Source organism: Misgurnus anguillicaudatus, chromosome 23 (assembly GCF_027580225.2).
Source record: "Misgurnus anguillicaudatus chromosome 23, ASM2758022v2, whole genome shotgun sequence".
NCBI classification, from domain to species: Eukaryota; Metazoa; Chordata; class Actinopteri; order Cypriniformes; family Cobitidae; genus Misgurnus; species Misgurnus anguillicaudatus.
Genome location: NC_073359.2, coordinates 347,853 through 375,623, shown reverse-complemented (window position 1 = coordinate 375,623; position 27,771 = coordinate 347,853). Strand labels below are relative to the sequence as shown.

The 27,771-nt window shown below is 37.0% G+C and overlaps 2 protein-coding genes and 1 long non-coding RNA gene across 3 annotated transcripts; 1 reads left to right on the top strand and 2 right to left on the bottom strand.

Moving 5' to 3' along the window:
- Positions 1-3,131: 3,131 nt before the first annotated feature.
- Positions 3,132-24,437, bottom strand: LOC141349170 (uncharacterized). The gene is made up of 2 exons (XM_073861663.1): positions 23,839-24,437; positions 3,132-7,461 (listed from the first exon to the last, which is right to left on the bottom strand). Exons 1-2 carry the CDS (start codon positions 24,251-24,253, stop codon positions 6,107-6,109), a joined length of 1,770 nt encoding a protein of 589 aa, XP_073717764.1. The 5' UTR covers positions 24,254-24,437; the 3' UTR covers positions 3,132-6,106.
- Positions 15,721-18,631, bottom strand: LOC141359357 (uncharacterized). The gene has a single exon (XM_073861672.1). The coding sequence runs from the start codon at positions 18,564-18,566 to the stop codon at positions 17,214-17,216; it is 1,353 nt and encodes a 450-aa protein (XP_073717773.1). The 5' UTR covers positions 18,567-18,631; the 3' UTR covers positions 15,721-17,213.
- LOC141359362 (uncharacterized) lies at positions 19,034-20,328 on the top strand. The gene is made up of 2 exons (XR_012365804.1): positions 19,034-19,341; positions 20,116-20,328. It is a non-coding gene; the product is annotated as an uncharacterized lncRNA (long non-coding RNA).
- Positions 24,438-27,771: the final 3,334 nt, after the last annotated feature.

Below are 27,771 nucleotides of genomic sequence, written 5' to 3'. Positions count from 1 at the left end.
GGTGAGTTTGGCAACATGGTGGAGCCTTATCTTTAAAAACACAGACACAACCAACGACAAAGAGTCAGACTGATAGTTGTCGATTCCAAACCGAGTCTCCTCAATGTCCTCCCTACGAAGGAAAACATCCTCTGTTCCTGTTGACATCTTAGCTTTTTAAAGCTCGGCGGATCACGCAGCTCACAGCACCGTATAATAACAACAATAATAATACACATTTATATAGCGCCTTACACAATACTCACAACAGAGAAACTCTTGTAATTATTACTTTACTTTACCCCACCTCTCCTTGCAGGGTGAACAGCGGCTGGTGCAGTAAACATAGCCTAGCGAACGTTAGCTGGCTACGATTTCAGTACAGTAAAATCAATAATCCTGGCTCTTTCTCAATTTTCTGGTAATATTCTATTCACAAAATACAACCAATAGTACCGCAATGTTAAAAAGTACTTGTGAAAATAATCCTCCGAGCTCTATTTGCGATGGTCTGCCCAGTGCTTTAAGTGGCCCAAAAGGTGCCGGTACTCTATTTTTTATTTTTTTTTTGCTGACTCGACTCCTATATTGAAGGGGTTTTATTCAGCAGTCAACAGACGACCTTGTAAAAAATAATAAATCCTTTTATAAGTTTGTGGATTTGCTTGAGCTAGAAATAGCTACTGAACATAAATAAAATGTGCAAAAGGATTTTGAAAAAAAAATCATTAGAAAGAGCTACTGTAGAAAGAGCTTTTAAATAAAATGTGCAAAAGCTAGATATGCAAGTAAAATTTTCAGCATGGTTAAATGCTAAAACTAGTTGTTCAGATAGAAAGAGCTTGAAAAAAAACTTTAAAATGACACCAAGACCATGTCATGAGTTCAAGAATAACAAAATACTGGCCATGACTCGAAAGTCATTTATTTTGTCCCATTGTTTTCCATTTTGCGGATGGTAAAACTACTGTGTACGTCGTTCAAATTCATTGAAATTTCGTTCACTTGTAGTTTAGCAATTAAACTAAATGTATATTACAATTTCAAGAATGCTTTTTTGCACATCGCCTGAGGAAATCCGAAGTTGCCTCAAGGGGAACCAAACTGACAGCCGCGACAGCGGAGATTATCACGTAGGCTACCTACAAGGCTTGCGTCTGACCTGCAGCTATCATTCTGGCTTGGTGGGATGTCAGCGAGCGATCCTCTGATTCTGACCTTGTTCTTTTACTACTCAGAGTCTAAAACAAGGAAGGCATATTAATTGTTCATTGTATTTTCATTTTAACCGAGCAGCTATGGTTGAGCGTTTCACACACAAACACACACCTCTCCAGAGCACGTTGACACTATGGCTGCGTCCGAAAACTCTAAATTGCTGCCTTCTGAGGCAGCTTTCCAAGGCAAGAAGGCATGTCCGAATTCAATGTTTGGTTTACTTCCTGTCTCCTGAGATACCTATGTGTGGACGTACATTAAGAATGTGATTGGTTGAGTCCGGTCGAGTTCGAAAAAATAAAATGGCGGCCAAGGACGCGACTGGACCACCAATTTAGTGTAAATAAAGGTATATTTTCACTTTTTACACCTTTTAATTGCATTTCTAGCGAGAAATTAGTATTGTAGTTTTCAAATATGTGATTAGTTATCACAAAGGCGCTCTCTGTTTAAATTTCAAACACGCTGCCTTAGAAGTGTGTCCGAAAGTCTTTCTCTGAGCTACCTTCATGCCTCCGAAGTCATTTCCTCATGAGGCAGCGAGGCAACGAGTCACTGCCTTGAGTTTTCGGACGCGGCACATGACTGGCCGACGCATGCGCTTTTAACTTGTAAACGCAAGGGTGTATGGGTAATGTAGTCTCTGCTCTCGGTGGGACGAATTAGGAAGCGTACATCATCAAGGGTGCTCTGAAAAGCCGCAGCGCAGCCAAAGGATTAAATTAAACCTCTGATTTTTAAACAGATGTGCAAATGAGCGTTCCGGTACGCTAAAAGCACGTTCTGGGTGCACGGAGAGGTGGTGGTACGCTCAAGAGCTATTTTTGGAAGTGGCGGTAGCTACTGAGTACCGGGGCGTTCCGGCCCACTTAAAGCACTGGGTCTGCCGATTAGAACAGGAAAATGCTCCACAGTGCTCTGGCATCTTATCTGCTGCCATGCAACGAAACGAGAACGACCGGTTTAAGATGGCCGCCGTATTTCTCAGTCCCCAGCTGACCCCTTACGAAAATTAATTGGTTTTTTTTGTGGTAAAAGTGTAGTAACCATGTTTTTTTGGTCAATTGATTACTATGAGCAAACCCATGGTTTTACTATGGTTTTTGAAAACCATGGTTGCCTAAACAAACCATGATTATTTTGTGGTAATTTTACTACAGTAACCATGGTTTTTTGGTCTTAACTGTAGTAAAACCATGGTTAATTTTCGTAAGGGACAATAGGGCATCTAGTCTTCTATATGATATCTATGATCAATGCTGCAGTTTCAAAGACCGGAAGTGAATCTTCTTGACTACTTCTTCCTCTTCTTTCTAAGCGGATCGCATGCATAATCCAAATATTACCGCCATCTACTGACATTTCAATGATCTACATGCCAAGGTGTTGCGGCTGCTCCGTGCACCCACTGAAAGAGCAAACAGAGCTCAACCCTCGAAAATTAACCATGCTTTAACTACAGTTAGAAAAAAACATGGTTACCACAACAACCATGGTTTTCAAGAACCATAGTTACATGGTTACTGTAGCAAAACCATATAGTTTTGCTGTTCAATACACACACAAAAAACATGGTTACTACACTTTTACCCCAAAAATAACATGGTTAATTTTCGTAAGGAAAAACTCAGCCGCAGTGAATAAGTATGACTTACTAAAGTACTGCATGTATATTAGTAATATAGTCTATAAGTGTTGTGTTTTTATTGATCATATCTATCTAAAATAAGTAAAACATATTTCTATGGAGGAATAAAACAATAGATTTAATACAAACTCTATAATAATTTAATTATTCTATTACTGGAAAAAAATGTCTATTATAAACTAACATGTATTATAACACAGATTATTTTAAATAAACATACCTCAACACATTACACATTGTATTTAATCGAATATATAAAAAACTGTAGTGACTTCAACACGATAAAGAAGACTTAAAACAGATATTTATTTAAAATGAATAAACATTTCATTTACTTTAGGTTAACATCTTACCACAGCAGTTAGCCGCATCTCCATTATTAAGTTACAACAATTAACAACATCATCTCTTCCTATAGACGGGAATCAAAGTATATTTTAATTCTCACGTAAATTACTAAATGAAGAAAAAAAAAAGAAATCGCTAGAATGTTAGACTGAGATAAAACGTATTGACAAATGAATAAACATCTCATTCACTTTAGGTTAACAGATCAGTTTAACGTTAGCCGCATTTTCAGTTTTTACTACTATCAAAAGTTTTAACATCATATTCTTTTCATGGAAATCATTGAAATATATTTTCGTTTTCACATTTCGTTACCATCCTTATGAAGAAAAAAAAGAAAGCGCTAGAAGTAAAAACGAAATGACAAATAAATAAACATTTCATTCACTTTAATTAGTTTAAAATAACCCTTTATACAACAATGAAAAGTTTCTAACATCATATTATCCGCACATTCTCCAATCGATTGGAAATCACTCATATTATATTTTTCGCGGTTTTTGCTGCATGCCAAAACAGGGTAGTCCCGAAGAGCGCGGGGTAAGAGCGTGCAGAGGAGCTCAAGCACATCATACCTGCACACTAAAAGAATAATGGGTTTAATTATCACTTCATTTCCTCAAAAAAAAAAAAAACCACCCTGCAACGTTATGGGAAAGTTATTTTATGGTTCCAAAAATAACCAGAAAATAACCATTAGAGAACGTTCTGATTAAGTTATTTTTAGGTTATTTAAAAATAACCACCCTGCAGCATTATTGTATGGTTGCAAAAATAAAACCTAAAAAGAACGTTTCCATAACGTTATTATTTGGTTCCCAAAAAAATAAACACAAGATAACAAAAAAATAACGTTAGGGGATTATGCGTTTACCCCAGCATTGTTTACCCCTGCACTGTTTAAGGACATATACAGTATTGTTCAAAATAATAGCAGTACAATGTGACCAACCAGAACAATCAAGGTTCTCAGTATACTCCCCATTGCTACATGGCAAACAAGCCACCAGCAGGCCCAGCAGACTCCCAGAAAACAAATGAGACCCAGCACCCACGACACGCACGCTCCCAAGGCTGTGCAATTGGGCAATTCGTTGAAAGGGGTGTGTTCAAAAAAATAGCAGTGTCTACCTTTGACTGTACAAACTCAAAACTATTTTGTACAAACTTTTTTTTCTGGGATTTAGCAATCCTGTGAATCACTAAACTAATATTTAGTTGTATGACCACAGTTTTTTAAAACTGCTTGACATCTGTGTGGCATGGAGTCAACCAACTTGTGGCACCTCTCAGCTGTTATTCCACTCCATGATTCTTTAACAACATTCCACAATTCATTCACATTTCTTGGTTTTGCTTCAGAAACAGCATTTTTGATATCACCCCACAAGTTCTCAATTGGATTAAGGTCTGGAGATTGGGCTGGCCACTCCATAACATTAATTTTGTTGGTTTGGAACCAAGACTTTGCCCATTTACTAGTGTGTTTTGGGTTATTGTCTTGTTGAAACAACCATTTCAAGGGCATGTCCTTTTCAGCATAGGGCAACATGACCTCTTCAAGTATTTTAACATATGCAAACTGATCCATGATCCCTGGTATGCGATAAACAGGCCCAACACCATAGTAGGAGAAACATGCCCATATCATGCTCCATGCTTCACTGTCTTCACTGTGTACTGTGGCTTGAATTCAGAGTTTGGGGGTCATCTCACAAACTGCCTGTGGCCCTTGGACCCAAAAAGAACAATTTTACTCTCATCAGTCCACAAAATGTTCCTCCATTTCTCTTTAGGCCAGTTGATGTGTTCTTTGGCAAATTGTAACCTCTTCTGCACATGCCTTTTTTTAACAGAGGGACTTTGCGGGGGATTCTTGAAAATAGATTAGCTTCACACAGACGTCTTCTAACTGTCACAGTACTTACAGGTAACTCCAGACTGTCTTTGATCATCCTGGAGGTGATCATTGGCTGAGCCTTTGCCATTCTGGTTTTTCTTCTATCCATTTTGATGGTTGCCTTCCGTTTTCTTCCACGTCTCTCTGGTTTTGCTCTCCATTTTAAGGCATTGGAGATCATTTTAGCTGAACAGCCTATAATTTTTTGCCCCTCTTTATAGGTTTTCCCCTCTCCAATCAACCTTTTAATCAAAGTACGCTGTTTTTCTGAATAATGTCTTGAACGACCCATTTTCCTCAGCTTTCAAATGCATGTTCAACAAGTGTTGGCTTCATCCTTAAATAGGGCCGCCTGATTCACACCTGTTTCTTCACAAAATTGATGACCTCAGTGATTGAATGCCACACTGCTATTTTTTGAACACACCCCTTTCAACTAATTCAACTAATACCCCAATTGCACAGCCCCAAGAGCGCGCACACCATGAACGCCGGGTCTCGCCTGCCCTCCGAGAATCCACTGAACCCACTGGCAACTTGCCCGCCACGCAGCAACAAAAAATACACTAAAAACCTTGATCATTCTGGTTTGTCACATTGTACTGCTATTATTTTACCACAAGCGTGCTGCTTAAAGGGACATTCCACTTTTTTTTGAAAATATGCTCATTTTCCAGCTACCCTAGAGTTAAATTTAGATTTTTAGCGTTTTGGAATCCATTCAGCTGATCAATTCAGATGACTAAAATATGACTAAAACTATATTGCATCTTAGTCAAAAGACTAAAAAACTAATTCAAAATCTGTTGTCAAAATTAACATCGCTTTTAAGTAACCTGATCCAGTACATGGCTTTGGTAAAGTCTTTAACCTTAATGAGTTTTCTGGTGTGACACTAAATGGTGACTTCGACTGAAACTCTTCCCACAAACACTACAGTGATGAGGTTTCTCCCCACTGTGAACTCTCTCGTGAACTTTAAAAGTATTTAATCCAGAGAAGCTCTTTCCACATTAAGAGCAAACGTATGGTTTTTCACCAGTGTGAACTCTCTCGTGACCTCTCAAACTACTTGAAGTAGAGAAGCTCTTTCCACAGTGAGAGCAAACATAAGGTTTCTCTCCAGTGTGAACTCTCACATGGATTTTTAAGTGACCTGAATGAGCAAACGTCTTCTTACACTGAGAGCATTTGTAAGGTTTTTCACCAGTATGAGTTCTCTGGTGTGACACTAAACCACCATGTTGACTAAAACTCTTCCCACAAACACTACAGTGATGAGGTTTCTCTCCCGTGTGAACTCTCTTATGACCTCTCAAATGAGATGAAGTAGTGAAGTTCTTTCCACATTCAGAGCAGAAGTAAGGTTTCTCTCCAGTGTGACTTCTCTCATGGATTTTTAAGGAACCTGACTGGGTAAACGTCTTCTCACACTGAGAGCATTTATAAGGTTTTTCACCTGTATGAGTTCTCTGGTGTGAAACTAAATTGACATGTTGTCCGAAACTCTTCCCACAAACACTGCAGTGATGAGGTTTCTCTCCAGTATGAACTCTCTGATGACCTCTCAAATGAGATGGATCAGAGAAGCTCTTTCCACACTGAGAGCAGACGTAAGGTTTCTCTCCAGTGTGAACTCTCTCATGGATTTTTAAGTTACCTGGCTGAGCAAACGTCTTCTCACACTGAGAGCATTTGTAAGGTCTTTCACCTGTATGAATTCTCTGGTGTGACACTAAATGGTCATGTTTATTAAAACTCTTTCCACAAACACTACAGTGATGAGGTTTCTCTCCAGTGTGAACTCTCTGATGAACATCAAGATATCTTTTGGTGCTGAAACATTTGTCACATTGACTGCACTGATACGGTCTCTCATTGGTGTGTAAATGCAGGTGTCTCCTCATGTGGTCTTTTTTTCTGAATCTCATGTATGTTTTTTCTCCTGTATGAATGCTCTTGTGACAATCAAGATTTTCTTTGGTGCTGAAATATTTGCCACACTCGCTGCAGTTGAAAGGTTTTTCACCACTGTGTGTCCTCATGTGAATGTTCAGCTTAGAAGAAGAGACATAAACCTTCCCACACTGCTGACAATGAAACAACTTCTTCTTCTTCTTCTTCTTCTTCTTCTTCTTCTTCTTGTCTGTGTGCTCTTCTGAATGAAGTTTCTTCTCTTGTAAGGTAGTAAAGCTGATCTCAGATCTGGTGAAGTGTTTCTGTTCTGTGTGTTTTCTCTCATGTCTCTCTAAATGTCTCTGTGAGCTGAATGTCTTTCCACAGGTGATGCAGGAAAGAGTTTGTGCTGTCCGTCGCTCTTTTGATGTTGAGGACGTTTCTCCATCAGAACATGATTCACGATTCACATCTGAAAGAAACATAATAAAAATTAAAATTCTCTTTTCACTTTTAACCTCTATTCAGACAGTAATTGTTTCTCATTGGAACGTAAGTTTTTTCAACATTTATAAGGGGTAGTCGATGATTTTATTGCATCCAAATCCAGAATGTCATCGTTTTCCTCCAACCATCTGTATAAACTTCCTGGCCACCAAGGTCATGTGGTAATTTAATTCCTGTCCAAATTCACATCTCTGATTTTATAAAACAGGGTCACTGCAAAAGTCATTCTGCACATCAATATAGACCACTGAATATCACTGTATGGTGGTCACACGCTTCACGGTTTTTATCATTTATTATTAGGGGTGCACCGATAAATGTTGATAATACCTGGACGATAACTTTTGAACAGTAAGTCCTTATTAATTTGAAGTCACTGTTAGTTTGAGTGGTTTATAAAATAAAAACGTGAAAAAGTAACACTCGTCAAACATAATTATTATACATATTCTTAATTATCATGAAAATACCTGAAAAGGTTAGAAGAACAGCGATATAAATATATGTCTAAGTCACTTCCTGGAGCTGTGTGTCATAGCTCCATGTCTATGGTTTGTCGTCTACAGCGCATATTGAGTTTGAGAGCGCCCTCTGGCTTTTGGATGTAGCATTTTATGCATTTTAAACACTGACCCACTAGATTAGACAGTCTTTGTGCCATTCACCATCATCAGTTAAGAAGGGTTGAACCTACCCTCTTAAATTATTCTCATCCCTTAGAGGGTTGAATTTCAGATGTTGCGATCGGGATTACACGTTAAACTCAACCAACAGATATAAACACTCTTTTGTGCCTGCAGCCATTCTGCTTCTCAGTTCTATAACTTGGTGATTTACTATTTATTGATGGTTTGTTTTTATTATTTTAACCATGCCTGCATGGTAGGCAATTTTTGTATTGGTATTGTTGTGATTTGTTACTATCTGTTGCACAATAAATTGCTCCATTGACAAATAAATAATTTGAACTTGAACTATATTCACTCATCTTTATAAACTGAAAGCTGGATTGTCCATCTAACAGTAACATGAAAATGTATTTCACGGCAAGTACCTAAAAATAATTAATTTAACTCTACAATACAACAATGTACACATGTACAACAACAGCATAATCATGCAGTGTTTTAACATATGGCTCTATGGTTTGTTTCTATTTATAAAACAGTTCCAGTTCTGGATTCTGATTCGTCAATAGTTGTACTTTACTCCACTTTGCGTTGTGAATAATACAATAAACCCGCTTACCTTACTGCTTCTTAAATATTGCTGTTTTACACATTTAATATCAGGGGGTCACTGCATGCCCTTAAAAATGTTGAAGACCCCTGCTGTCTAAATGAGTCTGAGGTTTTCCTATAAATAAAACATTAAGCTCTAGTCTAGCGAATCCAATGCTCTAATAGTCATTAAACATCTAAAATTATCTTTTTATTCATCTTTAAACGTATTTTTACGTTTTATGAGTACCGTAATAAAAATGATGCCCGTCCATCCATCTGACATTTTGGTTTCGGTTTTAAAACATGCAGGAATTAGAAAATAAAGTGCAGCACTTGCTTGATGTTAAAATAATTATCAAGAGCGACAAGACTCAAACGAGTTACCGCCAAAATCATTATTATCAGGTCAGTATTTAAAAGTAAATTTTTAATTTTACACAATATCCGCCATGTTTTTCTGTCATATTTTCTCAATTTTCCCCAAAAACGCAATAAACGCCACTCCTCCTTTTCTGCAGAATGCAATAAATCTGCTCAACAAATCACAGCGCACACATTAAAAACAAACAATGGCGGCACGTTGAATACACGGAATCTTAGTTTGAATCATCTTGTAGGCTAATTAGTGAACAACAAACAAACAAAAACAAAATAATACTTTAATGGCATGGATAAATAATTTTTGTGGAAAAAATAATTCGTTTTATAATAAATCTTTGACAATAAAATTATGGATTTTAATTTTGTATATTTTTATAACCTAAAGATGCAATGTGAACGTTTGTAACAGAAAATAGTGGTTTTCATCTTGTCACATTCTTGGTACAGAAAACACGCTTTTTACCGAAATTAATCAAATGGATTTATTTCGTTTTGGAACCGAACTTTTTATATATTGATATTGTTTTTGACTTTTTGTGTGTGCCAAATCTAGTAGTTTTACCAGTTAGTTGAAGGTATGTATGTGGTGAATTTGGACTATGCGAGTAAAATTTTCAACATGGTTAAATGCTAAAATTAGTTATTCAGAATAAAAAGAGATTGAAAAATCCTTTAAAATGACACAAAGACCTTGTCTATGGGCTCAAGAATAACAAAATACTGGCCATTTAACACTCGAAAGTCATTACTTTATTTTGTAATGTTTTTATAATGTTTTTACTTCGGACGTCGCCTGAGGAAATCCGAACTTACACTCTGTCAACTTCAAAGAGGTGTAGTTCTGTCATGTTTAATCATTGTTGAAGTTTGTTAATTGAGAATGTCAAAATATAAATAACTCATTTTTGAGAATATGCTTATTACTGACTCCAGCACGGGTCACAAATAATGCAGCAGCAAACAGAAATGAAGAAAGAAAAGGGTGTTCTTCAGAAAAAGAAAACTCATATACAAAACAATGGCTGATGGTTCTGTCGAAAATGGTTTAAATATACATTTGCATGAAGCATATATTTGTCCACACCCATGTTGATTAGAACATTAAAACTTTGTTAATTAATGTTATTTAATTAAAAAATTGTTAATTAACGTACATTTTTAAAACAGATAAAAAGTCTGAATAATTTGCGATTAATTTAGATTTAATATTTTAACCGCTTGACGGCTAGTATTTATTAATTAATTAATTGTGAAAAGACAACAGAAGAAACATACCGGAAAAAATAAAATGATTGTCGTCGTCAAAGTCATAACTGTCATCTTCATCAGTGTGATCTTCCTCTTCTGTAGGTTCAGTTTTTATTTCCGTAGTTTCAGTTTTTATTTCTGTAGTTTCCGTTTTTATTTCCGTGGGTTCAGTTTTTATTTCTGTGGGTTCAGTTTTTATTTCTGTAGGTTCAGTTTTGATCTTCATCATGAGGTTCGTGCAGTCGATGAGTTTGACTGAACACATGTTGAGTTTGGTCTGCAGGATCTGCTGCTGTTCTCCAGCGTTACAGACAGAATCCAGAGACTCTGTGGAGGTTTGATCAGTAGATTCATCATCCTGTAAACCCTCATCAGTTTCTTCTGATTTACAGAACATCACATCCATCTCATCTCTCAACAAATAGAAGCTAAAACTGATGTAAACACAGCGGCTGATGCTCGTGTCTCTTCCTCTTCCTCTTCTTCTTCTTCTTCTTCGTGTTTATTGGCGGTTCCTCGTACTCTTATGTAGAGCATTAGCGCCATCTTCTGGATATATTTTTTTCTCGTCATTGGTTTTAAGGGCGGCTTGTGTTCACAGTGTGACACTAGTAATGAATGAATATTCATTAAACAGTAATAAAATATTCTGATATAAGATATAAAGTGAGTCCAAAATCAAAATATGTGATGTAGGATATAAAATATTTTATAAATCACACACTATAAATATGACAAAGATGCAGAAACAGATAGTTGCAGTAAAATAAGACTTTTTAATAAGGTGAAGAAACAATTTAAAATGATTTGTAACCCCCCCCCCTCCCCACACACACAAACACACACACCCCTGAAAGAGGACTGTTTTGCAGAGCTTCTTTCCCGTGCTCCCTTTCTGTAGTTTGGCAACATGGTGGAGCCTTATCTTTAAAAACACAGACACAACCAACGACAACGAGTCAGACTGATAGTTGTCGATTCCAAACCGAGTCTCCTCAATGTCCTCCCTACGAAGGAAAACATCCTCTGTTCCAGATCCTCCCGCACAACGTGCATGACTGTTGACATCTTAGCTTTTTAAAGCTCGGCGGATCACGCAGCTCACAGCACCTTATAATAATAATAATAATAATAATAATAATAATAATAATAGGCTACACATTTATATAGCGCCTTACACAATACTCACAACCAGGGCTCTCAAGTTTTATCAAAAGTTTGGAGTGAGATTTCATCTGTTAGGGGAGGAGCCACTTAAATATTTGCAGCAGCGACCCCTCGGCCCCAACCAATTCTCTCAGGTTTTTGGTAGCAGTTAAATTTAATATATTGTTTATAATTGATTAGCACAAATAGAAATTATAACAGTTGGGAAATCTAATTAAAGACAAAGTCATAGAAATTAAATACATTGTTTTATTTCAAAAATACAAATATATAAAAAATTGCCCCAAATGAGCCAACTGAACAGCAACATTGCAGAACTTGCCCTGAGCATACTTACAATACAAGGTGTGTTTGTGTGACATCTTTTAAACAGATAAATGCAATGATTAATGTATACATTGGCAGGATATAAACATTACTAAAATAAAAGCCAGAGTATAGCTGAATAGCTAAAAAGAGTATGAATAAAGTATAATTTGAAAATAATGAAATAAATGAAAATGAAATATCTTGTCCTTTCCATTCCCAGGTGGAAAAAATACTATAGTAATTTATAGTAAATACTATAGTGTTTTTGACCCATACTATAGTAATGTACTTGAATTAATTTGTTGTGGTAATTCTATAGTTGCTGTGATAACATCAACTATAGTAATATAAACGTATTACTTTATCCAATACTGTACTACATTGTCTACAACTATAGGGTATAATATACTAGAATATACACTACAGATTACTGTAGTATAAACTAAAGAATACTAACGTTAGAGTATTTATTACAGTTTATCAGTTCACTACTATAGTTAATACAGAGTATGCTGTAGCAATCATTAACAAAGTGTTGTAAATACTATAATATACTAAAATTTACTATACTATTAGTATGGTTCAAAAACACTATAGTATTTCCTATAATATTTTTCACCTGGGATTGTTTCAGGTAGCCTCTAGTGTTTAGTACTTTCCTAAAGTTAAAGCTAATTCTGATTGCAAAGCAGTTCGATTTTTTTAATCAATAATAATTTACCTCGGCTATATTTCCCAACAACAGTTTTTATTATCTTTGATCACATTTTTGTGTTGTCATCCAAGAATCATAAAATCAAATTGCTATAAAAAAGAATGCGTTACCTACCGCTTTCATCGGATTCTTCTCTTTCAACTGCCACTTCGTCTGTGTGACGTGAGAATCTATGTTGCCTAGTAACGAATGTGCTTGCAGCAGGATCACGAAATTTACCCAGAAACAACAAATTCTGATTTCTGATTGGCTGGTAGGTGACAATTATATCAGGATGTCTAGTGTGACCGTGTCCGCGGCTCGACAGATATGAACTCGGCAGAGAACTTCTCTCCTGTGCCTCGTTCATTAATTGTATAGAGTGGGAAAAGTTTTCTTATTTTTTCAGCGTGAGAAATACAAGGTGTGGCGTGTGAGCGTGTGAACTGACTGAAATGCGTGAGTCTCACGGTGAATGCGTGAGACTTGAGAGCCCTGCTCACAACAGAGAAACTCGTGTAATTATTACTTTACTTTACCCCACCTCTCCTTGCAGGGTGAACAGCGGCTGGTGCAGTAAACATAGCCTAGCGAACATTAGCTGGCTACGATTTCAGTACAGTAAAATCAATAATCCTGGCTCTTTCTCAATTTTCTGGTAATATTCTATTCACAAAATACAACAAATAGTACCGCAATGTTAAAAAGTACTTGTGAAAATAATCCTCCGAGCTCTATTTGCGATGGTCTGCCGATTAGAACAGGAAAATGCTCCACAGTGCTCTGGCATCTTATCTGCTGCCATACAACGAAACGAGAACGACCGGTTTAAGATGGCCGCCGTATTTCTCAGTCCCCAGCTGACCCCTTACGAAAATTAATTGTTTTTTTTTTGTGGTAAAAGTGTAGTAACCATGTTTTTTTTGGTCAATTGATTACTATGAGAAAACCCATGGTTTTACTATGGTTTTTGAAAACCATGGTTGCCTAAACAAACCATGGTTATTTTGTGGTAATTTTACTACAGTAACCATGGTTTTTTGGTCTTAACTGTAGTAAAACCATGGTTACTTTTCGTAAGGGACAATAGGGCATCTAGTCTTCTATATGATATCTATGATCAATGCTGCAGTTTCAAAGACCGGAAGTGAATCTTCTTGACTACTTCTTCCTCCTCTTTCTAAGCGGATCGCATGCATAATCCAAATATTACCGCCATCTACTGACATTTCAATGATCTACATGACCTTTAAACGGCCGTAGCTCGGGCGCCATACGTCCGAGACCTTAGCCCTTTGGATCGTTTACTCCACCGGAGGGGACCTTTCAGACGAGCCAACCCGCGTCTCTCAAACCCTAACACCGGCCGAGATACGGACCACCACCGCCGGACCTTTAAACGGCCGTAGCTCGGGCGCCATACGTCCGAGACCTTAGCCCTTTGGATCGTTTAGTAATATTAGTAATTAGTAATATAGTCTATAAGTGTTGTGTTTTTATTGATCATATCTATCTAAAATAAGTAAAACATATTTCTATGGAGGAATAAAACAATAGATTTAATACAAACTCTATAATAATTTAATTATTCTATTACTGGAAAAAAATGTCTATTGAAATATTATAAACTAACATGTATTATAACACAGATTATTTTAAATAAAAATACCTCAACACATTACACATTGTATTTAATCAAATATATAAATAACTGTAGTGACTTCAACACGATAAAGAAGACTTAAAACAGATATTTATTTAAAATGAATAAACATTTCATTTACTTTAGGTTAACATCTTACCACAGCAGTTAGCCGCATCTCCATTATTAAGTTACAACAATTAACAACATCATCTCTTCATATAGACGGGAATCAAAGTATATTTTAATTCTCACGTAAATTACTAAATGAAGAAAAAAAAAAGAAATCGCTAGAATGTTAGACTGAGATAAAACGTATTGACAAATGAATAAACATCTCATTCACTTTAGGTTAACAGATCAGTTTAACGTTAGCCGCATAGCTTTCAGTTTTTACTATCAAAAGTTTTAACATCATAATCTCTTCATGGAAATCATTGAAATATATTTTCGTTTTCACATTTCGTTACCATCCTTACTAATGAAGAAAAAAAGAAAGCGCTAGAATAAGTTGACTCTAAAGGAAAAACGAAATGACAAATAAATAAACATTTCATTCACTTTAATTAGTTTAAAAGAACCCTTTATACAACAATGAAAAGTTTCTAACATCGTATTATCCGCACATTCTCAAATCGATTGGAAATCACTCATATTATATTTTTCGCGGTTTTTGCTGCATGCCAGAAAGTGGGTAGTCCCGAAGAGCACGGGGTAAGCGCGTGCAGAGGAGCTCAAGCACATCATACCTGCAAACCAGGCGCGGAGCTATGGGCGGGCCTATTGACAGCTGGCCCGCCCAATCAGAAATGTAAAAAATACTACTCTGTATAGTTAGACATGTATACTACTTTATGTGGTGTAATTTATCTATTGCATGTTATGTTAAAAACAGTAAAATTATAAGTAAGCCTGATAACTATTTAAAAACTATTAAAGCAGTTGAATGTTGCGTTATAATGAAATATTCCCGAGCAGCTTTCAGCCATGATCACTTTGAGAACTTTTTTTGCAAGCAAGTAGAAAACGTATTTTGAATAACAACACGTTATAAATATGTGGTGCGCGCTTTCCTCTCAATAACATAAACACACAACAAATATGACAGCGGGGTAAAAAATAGAAAGAAAACATCTGATCATAGTGATGTTGTTTGATATAGCGATATAGCAGCACTATAAGTCACGCCACGTTTATTGCTACACTTTATACAATATAGCCTATTGCTTTTAAGCAACAAATAGCCTATCATAACAACCTATAAGCCTACTGTGTAATTGAGACATTAATTTAAGAAATGCATTAAAGCAGAAAGACGTAGGCTGCGGAAATATAGTGGGTTCACTTCAATCCACACCACAGACGTTCTTGGTTTGCTTCTTATTTATTAAATCGAGGCAATTGTTTGATCAAACATTGATTCATATTAAGATACAATTTATACAAAACGAAATTCACTTTAAAGAAAGTCTTTCTACAAAACAAACCTCGCAAAATCGCTTGCCCGACGTCCATTACGGGCTATGGCGAATTCCTGTCGGGCTAAAAAAAAATGATGCGCCTTAGCCGTCGGGCGGAGGAAAAAATATTGTAATGTGTTTGCATTCTCTCAGATTTAGTTAGGTAATTATGTTGTATGTAATTCGGCGTCATCTTGTTAGCCATTACTATCCTCACTAACAAGTGAAACTGCCAGGAAATGAAGTGAAGGCATTAAATCCATTATTCCTTTCGTTCACGTCTGATATGCGCGCTCCTCGGCTCCGCTCTTCACGAGTAGGCTTGCTCTTGTGCTCATCAAAAAGTATATTAAATGTTTATTTATTTGTCATTTCGTTTAACCCCAGAGTCTAACATTATTCTAGCAATTGCCTTTTTCTTTCTTTATTTAGTAAGTTAACTTATGTGAGAACGAAAATATATTTTTAGTGATTTGCATGAAGAGAATATGATGTTAGAAGCTTCATTTTAAGCATTTAGTAGCCGTATTTATTTAAACACTTTAATAGGATATTTAAAAAAAGTATAAGGTTTTTTTTTTGTTCATTTATATTTCCTGAATCCTGTCACTGTGTGCAGGTTCTTTTTTGTAGGCTATGAGAGCCCAATATTTTTTTTTTACCAAAAAGGCTTAATAAATGTCACGTTGCATTACAATTTAAAGTATCAATAATGTCAAAAATGTGACGTGCAGTTCGGGTGTGTGTGTATGCTGTTTAAATTAGTGTTCTGAAGTTTTGACGAATTTTATAGACTTGTTATAGTTTCTTATTCAAAAGTGACACCCATAGATTCAGGCCCACCCAGACTTAATCCATGCCCACCCATATGTCACGTTCTGCATCCGCAACTGCTGCACACTAAAAGAATAATGGGTTTAATTATGCTTTCACTTCATTTCCTCAAAAAACAACAAAAAAACCCAGAAAATAACCATTAGAGAACGTTCTGTTTAAGTTATTTTTAGGTTATTTAAAAATAACCACCCTGCAACATTATTGTATGGTTGCAAAAATAAAACCTAAAAAGAACGTTTCCATAACGTTATTATTTGGTTCCCAAAAAAATAAACACAAGATAACAAAAAATAACGTTAGGGGATTATGCGTTTACCCCTGCATTGTTTACCCCTGCACTGTTTAAGGACATATATTTTACCACAAGCGTGCTGCTTAAAGGGACACTCCACTTTTTTTGAAAATATGCTCATTTTCCAGCTACCCTAGAGTTAAATTTAGATTTTTACAGTTTTGGAATCCATTCAGCTGATAAATTCAGATGACTAAAATATAACTAAAACTATATTGCATCTTAGTCAAAAGACTAAAAAACTAATTAAAAATCTGTCGTCAAAATTAACATCGCTTTTAAGTAACCTGATCCAGTACATGGTTTTGGTAAAGTCTTTAACCTTTATGAGTTTTCTGGTGTGACACTAAATGGTGACTTCGACTGAAACTCTTCCCACAAACACTACATTGATGAGGTTTCTCCCCACTGTGAACTCTCTCGTGAACTTTAAAAGTATTTAATCCAGAGAAGCTCTTTCCACATTAAGAGCAAACGTATCGTTTTTCACCAGTGTGAACTCTCTCGTGACCTCTCAAACTACTTGAATCAATGAAGCTCTTTCCACAGTGAGAGCAAACATAAGGTTTCTCTCCAGTATGAATTCTCTCATGACCTCTCAAACTACTTGAATCAATGAAGCTCTTTCCACAGTGAGAGCAGACGTAAGGTTTCTCTCCAGTGTGAACTCTCTCATGGATTTTTAAGTGACCTGAATGAGCAAACGTCTTCTCACACTGAGAGCATTTGTAAGGTCTTTCACCTGTATGACTTCTCTGATGTGACACTAAACCACCATGTTGACTAAAACTCTTCCCACAAACACTACAGTGATGAGGTTTCTCTCCAGTGTGAACTCTCAAATGAAATCTAAAACGAGATAAAGTAGAGAAGCTCTTTCCACACTGAGAGCAGACGTAAGGTTTCTCTCCAGTGTGAATTCTCTCATGGGTTTTTAAGTTACCTGGCTGAGCAAACGTCTTCTCACACTGAGAGCATTTGTAAGGTTTTTCACCTGTATGAATTCTCTGGTGTGACACTAAATGGTCATGTTTATTAAAACTCTTCCCACAAACACTGCAGTGATAAGGACTTTCCCCAGTATGAACTCTTTGATGAACACTTAAATTAGCTGAAGTAGAGAAGCTCTTTCCACATTGAAAGCAGACGTAAGGTTTCTCTCCACTGTGAACTCTCTCATGGATTTTTAAGGAATATAACCGAGCAAAAGTCTTCCCACAATGAGAGCATTTGTAAGGTCTTTCACCTGTATGAGTTCTCCGGTGTGTCACTAAATTGCCATGTTGTCTGAAACTCTTCCCACAAACACTACAGTGATGAGGTTTCTCTCCAGTGTGAACTCTCTCATGAACATCAAGATATCTTTTGGTGCTGAAACATTTGTCACATTGACTGCACTGATACGGTCTCTCATTGGTGTGTAAATGCAGGTGTCTCCTCATGTGGTCTTTTTTTCTGAATCTCATGTATGTTTTTTCTCCTGTATGAATGCTCTTGTGACAATCAAGATTTTCTTTGGTGCTGAAATATTTGCCACATTCAGTGCAGTTGAAAGGTTTTTCACCACTGTGTGTCCTCATGTGTTTTTTCAGCCAAGATAAGTAGTCAAAATTCTTCCCACACTGCTGACAGTGAATCTTCTTCTTCTTCTTGTCTGTGTGCTCTTCTGAATGAAGTTTCTTCTCTTGTAAGGTAGTAAAGCTGATCTCAGATCTGGTGAAGAGTTTCTGTTCTGTGTGTTTTCTCTCATGTCTCTCTAAATGTCTCTGTGAGCTGAATGTCTTTTCACAGGTGATGCAGGAAAGCGTTTGTGCCATCAGTCGCTTTTTTGATGTTGAAGACGTTATTTCTTCATCCGAACATGATTCACTCTTCACATCGGAAAGAAACATAATAAAAATGTTAAAACCCCCAGGGGTCCAAAAACGCGGGGACGCGTTTTGACGTGTTTTCTCCTTATCATAGCAGAATCAACTTAAAATACTCCATCATTAATAATCAAACACTTACATGTTTGACATCATTTGAAACTCTGAAGGGTCCTCTTAAATTAGTGTACATTCACAATAACAACAGATCTTTGTGTTTTTGTCAAATAAAGAAAATAAACAGGGTGCTCATTCAGACATTTCTGTCTCCGCCAGCTGTCTCTCAAATCACGTTACAAAAATTAGTTGAAACTCCGCGAATACTCGTCACACAAACATAATACACATATCCAAAGAAAGCCTGAAATGTCTACTTTTAACAAGCTAATTATTATCAAAAACAAATATTTCCTGTTTATATAATCTGCATTGAAGCAAAGAGAGTACCGTTTTTCCTGGCTGAGCTCATTATCTCTAATGCGGTCACGCCCACACGCTGTTGACATGGTAATGAAGAGACGAGCTGTTCAAACCAGCAAAGCGTAATGTTTGATAAGATTTAAAGACTTTAGCGCATGTTTGGATTATAAACTTTATACACACACGTGAGGAACATCTTCATTTATGTCTGGACATTGAGGAAGAGAAGCGTTTATCTTTAACGTTACCTAAGAAGAAGAACAATGGAAGGCGCAATGGAGGCGGATATATTCCTGAAGAAACTGTAAGTCAATTGTCTTCATTTATATTTGCTATCATGTAATATGTTATGGCTTGTGCAGTTCAGCCTACATAAGCAACCTCAACAGACTGCACGCCTCGGATTGAAAAACGTTCGCATTGTTTACAAACGAGTAACTTACGCGTGATCACGTAATGGCGGATTTCATTGTTTGCTGTACAGTGTTAGACACAGTTATTCACTTTCGTATCCTTCATGGCAACTTTGAGTAATGCTGCACTGCTGTGTCTTTTTAAGTGTGTGCTGTAAGATTCCATGTTTACATGCTTATTTACAAACGAGTACGCGTGATCACGTAATGGCGGATTTCATTGTTACATGCTGTACAGTAGACACTTTCGTATCCTTCATGGCAAGAGCAATGCTGCACTGGGGGGGTCTGCTGTAATATGATATTGTTTACATGCAACACATTCCATACATTGCATTTTACACGCGACACCGTTTTATTATGAGCTCCGCGTTGTTTACACGGAGACTCGCCTTTTTTTTTTTAATTATAAATTTACCTTTGCCAGTCTACCTAGGTGTGTGAAAGACATAAATCACGTGACCAAATGGTGGCGCAGCGGTAGTGCGTTAGGCCGCCATGTGGTAGACCCGGGTTCGAAACCCGCCTAGGCCAAGTTTTTTTTATACAGTATATTGAGTTTAGGCGACCACCGTTACAAGTGCTATCATTTACCCATCAGTTATGTATGTAAGGGTAATTCTGTGGACAATTTATGCTAACAGCTGTTCATAACTCTCTTACAGGTCTGCATCCCTCTCATCAGTAAACTATGAAGTGGAAAAACATATTCACACTCTTTGGACATAAAGTTGTATGGTAACATGAGCCACATGAAGTTTACAGCTCTGTTGTTTATCAGTTTCTTATACAAGTTAAGTTTTTGAATAGGGTCCTACTGACCTTCATTTCTATTTTGATTATATTGTTAACTTCTTAATAAACCTCAAACAAACATGTTCATTTGTCCTCACATTCTTTACTGTAGTTCCCTCCTCCCTCATTATGCAGCTCATTATGCGAGCCTTTGTTTGCAAGCTGTCAATCAATCCTTCTCGCATACGGCCCCTCTAAACAAAAAGTGTCTTACAATTTCTAAATCAATATACTGGTTTATGTGAATGAGTAGGCAGGATGATTTTCACATCATTTTAAAGAAAAAACTCTAGACTACTAGATTCTGTTTAGGAAAGTCTTGTTAAAACATGTTTAGTATGGGTTTTGTGAACTTATATCAGTGACAATTTTTGCTTTTTTAAAAACCATGCATAAACCTTTTTCTCTCAAAAATACAAACATGTACATACATGTAGCTCATATAATATTTTAGCCCAGTTTGTGCTGAACACAGTGATATGAGACACTTGCCATTATTATGTTTTAAAGCAACTGAAAAAAGACCAAATGTAAGAGCATGTCAGAACCTCTGACAGTGTCCCAAAATGGTCGGACCCCAGAGGGTTAATTCTCCTTTCACTTTTAACCTCTATTCAGACAGTAATTGCAGTGTTTCCCCTACCATTATATAAGGGGGGCGCCCCGCCCTCCTTACAGCTCCACCCGCCCCCCTTGAAGGTCAAGTAAATTTGATTTGATTTTCTTTGAAGTGCCAGAGAACAATTTGTTATTTTATTAAACAAACTAAACAGCCCTCAAGTAATATGTTATTTATCTTATTTCCACGATGGCATGATTCTGTCAGTGTTTGCGCGTTTACTTACAATTAACCAATTGAGTGCGCACATTTATATTTTACTGTTCGGCTTAATTTACTGGGCATGCTCTCTCTCTGTGCAGCGCGCGTCTCTCTCTCCCATAACTGGTGATGGTGTTTTGAAAGTCCGCCTCCGTATACTTTATTTTTCTGCGTAAACATCAACAGTCACGGATGTTACTGACAGAGAAGATGACTGATCGAGTTTATCATGACTTTCCCACACACACGCGCGCATTGTCTCCCTCTCTCATGCTATACATGCCCGCGCCGCGTACGTGTTTTGCAGTAACTCTGTGTAACAGTAACATTGTATGCTGTCATATTTCTGAATTTGCGAATGACGCGAATCGGGTGGCGCAATTGCCGCGAAAACACGATCTTTTCCCTTTAAACACGTCTTCGCGCAAGTTGAAAATATGCAGCTCAAGCGAAAAAACTCAGAGCAGCTTCAAGAACGAGCATGCAGGATCTTTTGACATTGTAGAGGAGAGAGAGAGAGCGAAAGAGAGAGAGGTAAGAATGGTGCCCACATTGAGAGAACTTAATAGAATACTAAAGTATGTATGTCATTCATCTAATTACAGTATGTTAACTGGATAACACTGAATATAACTCATTGTATAGTTTAGTAAAATAATGTATTTTGATTACACAAATCAAACATATAGTGATTGTTTTACTAGCTGCTGACCAGCATAGGGAATCTCTATGGCTAATTTCTAAGACATGTTGTTGATACAGTACTGTGTGTTGTACCTTTTCTTGATAATTAAGTCTTTTGGGGTAGCATCTTATGCCTAGAATTATTCAAGGAGGTTGATTCTTTTAACTTCCTTCAACGTTTGATCAATTGTGCATAATGGCACGTGCAACAAATGGATATAGGGTGTCAAACTCATAGACTTGCATAATTTAAGGCGCTCTTTTTAAAATATTTTGGGTCAACCTCTGACACAGATTTAAAGCTGAAACTTATCAAATCCTATCAGAAGTCCAGAATGTCATTGAAACACACCAGTGACTTTGCTGTCATCAGGATTAAACATGTTACCCCTCGAAGTACCCCTCCCCACAGAGCTCCCACATAACAAATCACAATTTAACCCCTGTATATACATACCCAACCAACCGCCCCCCCCCAAAGATGTAAACCTAGGGGAAACACTGGGGCCTATCGCCTATCGGATCGCGCAGTTCGGCAGGAAGTCAAACACACCAAATATATAGCCTATGTATATCCGTTTCAACCCGCTAAAGTAGCAAGTGTAGCATGCTAATGGTCAGTGCTTCACATCTAAATCATGACTAAAAGTTTGAAATGTCACAAAACAATGCTGTTACGCATCCTCATGCTATTTTTGTGGGTATACGGAAATCCTTGACAATTCCTAGTGGGTATACGGCGTAGTCCTGCGTACCACGTAGACTACACCAGTGGTTTTCAAACTGGGGGTCCGCGAGATGGTGCCAGGGGGGCCCCAGTTTTAAGACATTTTATGAAATACATTGATTTATCATGAATTCTTTGTAATTAAACCTAAAAAAAATAAGGCTACTAACCAAAAGCACTACTTTTTTGTATAATTTAATGTTTTTTTATTAAAATGTTGAGTTTCAGAACAGTTTTTTGTCACAATTTTTTTTTTTTGGGGGGGGGGGGGGGGGTCACGAAGGAATGCACGCTGAAAAAGTTTGGGAACCACTGGACTACACCACTTTAAACATACATTTGCATAAAGCATCTATTTGTCCAAACCCATGTTGATTACAACATTAAAAACTTTGTTAATAATATTGTTTAATAAAAAATGTTAATAGGGCTTGGGCGTCGTGACGTCATTACTTGTCGTGGCGGCCATGTTGGTTGCCTCCTTTACTGCTGCGCTCCATGCTGCGCTCTGTTTATACATACTTTCTCTCAATCGTGTGTCTTAATTTGATTAATTTGTCGTTATTTTTTCAACCATGGTAAACCGTTGCTGTATTAATAATAAAGTAACACATTAAAAGTAATTTACATTAAAAATGACAGATTACAGAAAACTTCATTATGTTTTATTCAATATCGGAAACCAAACATTAACCTCAACCCCTCAGTAATGTGTATACATGACATATAAATGACATTTATATATACGACAGTGAAGTATAACATTGAATATTAATTTATATAGCTTAAGTCAACATTGAACATAAGGGAAATGTCCCGGTTTACTCGCCCAAAATACGGGAACATTTCAACATTCATCTTTCTGTTGCTATCCCTCTGCTGACAGCAAAAACTGCTGCATTAACTAAGCTAGTTGTGAAGCTAGGTCATACGTGACTTTGCTTACAGATTGGCGTGAAATCGTGCTCTTACAACAACCACGCTGTTATCTTAAATGACTCTTTTTTTCATATGGATCCCAACCGTTAATAGTTCCGATTTTGTCCACATACCGGTCCCTGCTTCCCTGTTTAACGTATCCCAGTAAATTACACATACTTTTCCGGATTTTAACATCTTTTTCCTTTCTTTTAATTCTCCCAACTCTGCCGCTTCTCCTCATTCAACTTGCTGTATGATTACATTCGCGAGGCCACCAACATGGCCGCCACGTCCCAGAATGCAACGCGGCGCCCAAGCCCTATTAAGTTAAATTTAAAAACGGATAAAAATGTCTGATTAATTTGCGATTCATTTAGATTTAATATTTTAATCGCTTGACAGCTGGTAATTAATTGTGAAAAGACAACAGAAGAAACATACCGGAAAGAATAAAATGATCATCGTCGTCAAAATCATAACTGTCATCTTCAGTGTGATCTTCCTCTTCTGTAGGTTCAGTTTTTATTTCTGTAGTTTCAGTTTTTATTTCTGTAGGTTCAGTTTTTATTTCCGTAGTTTCAGTTTTTATTTCTGTGGGTTCAGTTTTTATTTCTGTGGGTTCAGTTTTTATTTCTGTGGGTTCAGTTTTTATTTCTGTAGGTTCAGTTTTGATCATCATGAGGTTCGTGCAGTCGATGAGTTTGACTGAACAGATCTTGAGTTTGTTCTGCAGGATCTGCTCCTGTTCTCCAGCGTTACAGACAGAATCCAGAGACTCTGTGGAGGTTTGATCAGTAGATTCATCATCCTGTAAACCCTCATCAGTTTCTTCTGATTTACAGAAAATTACATCCATCTCATCTCTCAACAAATAGAAGCTAAAACTGATGTAAACACAGCGGCTGATGCTCGTGGCTCGTCTTCTTCTTCTTCGTGTTTATTGGCGGTTCCTCGTACTCTTATGTAGGGCATTAGCGCCATCTTCTGGATATAATTTTTTCTCTTCATTGGTTTTAACGGCGGCTTGTATTCACAGTGTGACACTATATTGCCATCTTCTGGAGATGTTTATCTCCTGCACACAGTCACCTCAATTTCTTGTCACAAGTCTCGTTTTACCAAACAGAATAATCACAAATGTGTAAACCACTGTTAAATATATATTGACATATATTTTAAATACATATTTTCAAAATATATAAAAACATGAAGCTGATGTTGCATGTTTAAATATGTTCATATATGTTTCAACATTTGTCATGGCTGAAATTATACATCATATTTTAATCAAGTCAGTTACTTTTTACTTCTATAATAACTAAATACTGGCTTACATTGTCATGTTTATTCTCTGCTTTCGTAGCTTAGCCTACACTACAACCCTATTCATAAAACTAAACACCTAAAGTAGGTAAAGTTTGAATGTAAACAAATAAGATGGCACTTGCCTACCCTTTCTAAATAAACATGAAAGCAGCTGGTAAAACGTCTGTGTTGAGGAGTTATACCAGTAAGTATGGTGCCACAAAATAAAACTTTTTTTTGGTACCATAGGAATGAATGGGGCTAGGCTAAATGCTAACACATTCACAACGCGCTGTACAGTGCATGCATTGAAAAAGATAGGTAGCCTATGTATTGATATGGCAAAATGGTAGACTATTCCTTTAAGATTAGACTCCAAGCTTTGTAACTCTGCACATCCCTGTTAAGGGGGCTCTTTAAATTGCTCTTATTGCTTTCTTGTTTTAGTATTATTTTATTTCTCATTGTTTTATTACTTGCATTCTTTTTATTTTTCAGCACTTTGGTCAGTCCTGTACAGTCCTTAGCCAGATATCATTTGCAATTAAATGCTGATGTCTCGGCGGCTAGGGTGGCCATACGTGCCATTTTCACTCCAAGCGTCCTGGACAGGATTTCGGGTGCGTCCTTCAGACTGCATGTGTCATCGAGGTTTAATATTTCAAGTTCTATTGCAATAAAGCAACTTTGTATATCATTTGCTCTATGGGTAGTATGTTCACACAGTAAGTGTGCAGTGTGGTTACTGTGTCCCACACATTGTGATCACATTATGAGGATCTTGTGAGCTCATGGTGACTTCACCGAGAGATCAAATTGTTGACGGAGATAAGACAATAATCCAAAACAAACATCAAAATCAACACAAAATGGGTCACTGAGCACATAATGAAACTTTTACCATCGAGTCCTCTGACCTGAACTCTGTTGAAAATGAGAGGAGTGAATGGAAGAGAAGCAGCACCATCATACAACCAAATGTTTTCCACACTTTCAATTTTTTGACTACATTATATGAAATGGGCTTGCCAGGTCTTTTGTACTAGACTGAGGTCTGAGTGTATCTGGCAAGACCATGACAGTACTATGTTCTGTGTGGGGGACATGTGGAGTCATATTATATGGAATGATTTACCAACCGACGTCCGAAAATCAGAGACAGTAGATAACTTTAAATCTAGACTTAAAACTTTTCTCTTTAACAAGGCTTTCAAATAGTTGTTTTAACAATGGTACTTATCTCCTAATAGCTAGCTTGTACAACCTAATAAATAAATAAATTAATGAATAAATTAAAACCTTTTTTTTCGTCAACACTTCAAAGCATGGTAAATCTCATTAATACTCTTTAGTAATATGCTGAAACTTTAAATTGGTTTTCGACTGAGTCTTAACTGCCAAATATGGCCGGCTTGCAATTTTGGCCTTTTCCCACGACCTTAAAATAGTATGTCATACAGAACCGTTTGCCACTGTACGTTAGCATTAACGACGGCAGTGGGGCCTCTGGCCTTAGTCAAACGAGCTCTGTTTCTAAAATCATCAACTATATGTAATACACTTAACCAGCAATAGTTAGCCTGTCCGGAACCGAGCTGACTAAAACCACATTACTGTGTGACACTTGTTTTTTATGTGAACGGCCCCTACGCTAATAAGATTTTGTGTCTCTCTCCCTGTCTCGTCCTTGATCCCGAGGACGAGACAAACAGATCCAGTTCCGGTACATGTGAAAGTCGGCACACAACTGATCAACTAGCTGTTCTTCAACGTGATGTCCAGCTGATGCCTGACCAAAGACCACCGGCAGAACCCGCTTACTCTCCGCTGAATCTCCTTCCCTTTCAATGTGTTTATATATATATATATATATATATATATATATATATATATATATATATATACCTCCCAAGGGTTTTTTCCTCCTATGACTTTTTTTACTTCCCCGGCTAAAATTCCGGGGTTTTTTTCTCCTAGGGGGTTTTTCAACCCGGGGAGGCAGCCTTTTTGGGCTTAACTTCTATACGTTACATTAGTAATACGTTTGTTTATAATGTTGATTTATAGCCGTAGCAAATTTAACTGCTTGTGCTATCGTTTATTATGTTGTGCTATCTGTCGATTTTCTGTGCTTTTCACTGCATCTATTATGTAAAGCTGCTTTGATACAATTACCAAATTGTGAAAAGCGCTATATAAATAAAATTGAATTGAATTGAATTGAATATGTGTGGCTTCCATGTGTTCCCAGTGTCTTGTCGCTGTCATGGTCTTGCCAGACCTTGGTGTAGATTCAGGTCTTATTTCAGAGGGCAAGATTATGGCAGCATTGTGTTCTGTGTGGGGACACGTGTTTTCACATTATGTATTTGTATCACGTGTTCCCAGTGTCTTGTCACTTTCACCCTACTCCCTTATGTACTCGTGCCTTACGTAATTAATTATGTTCACCTGTTCCCCATTGATGTCGTGTCTTTATAATGCCCGTTTTCTGTTGTGTGCGCGTTCATTGTCTAAGGTCAGAGTTTCATGTTATCCGTGTTTCTGACTTCTGTTTCTGTGTTCCAGTGCTTTGTTCCTGTTCCGTGTTTATTTACCTGTTTTACCCCCACGTGGGTTTTTGTGTTCAATAAACCTCCAGTTTAGTATTTCAGTTGTGTCTGTGTTTGGGTTCTCTTTTTGTTTAAACGTATCGTGACAATAAAAGTGAGAAGAGAAATGCTATTAGAAGAAAATTAAAATCAAATTATAGCAGCACCTACAAAAGATAACTTTTCACTTCATTATCATTAGGATGGAGATGAAAAGGTACCAGAATAGATTGATACAGGAAATCACTACAATAGAATTTCCTCAGTGAAGGCCCTGCCCATCAGATAATCTCTAACCCCACATACATTTACCAAATCTGCTGATGCTGTGTTTGCCCCTCTGACATTTACATATTAAGCTAACTCAACATTTGGTTTGTTTTAGCTCAGTAGAAACAGGAAATGTATTCAGACAGGCACAGCACCTGGAGAAAATGGGGTTCAAAATCAAACTGGAAAAGAGCTTTCTTACCCCAAC

Bases quoted from the DNA above. Each gene is read 5' to 3' on its own strand.
- LOC141349170 (XM_073861663.1), bottom strand. From the start codon at position 24,253: ATGGATGTAATTTTCTGTAAATCAGAAGAAACTGATGAGGGTTTACAG. The intron at 7,462-23,838 runs GTATGTTTCTTC...TGTTTCTTTCAG, and splicing joins TGATCATTTTATTCTTTCCG to ATGTGAATCGTGAATCATGT.
- LOC141359357 (XM_073861672.1), bottom strand. From the start codon at position 18,566: ATGGCACAAACGCTTTCCTGCATCACCTGTGAAAAGACATTCAGCTCA.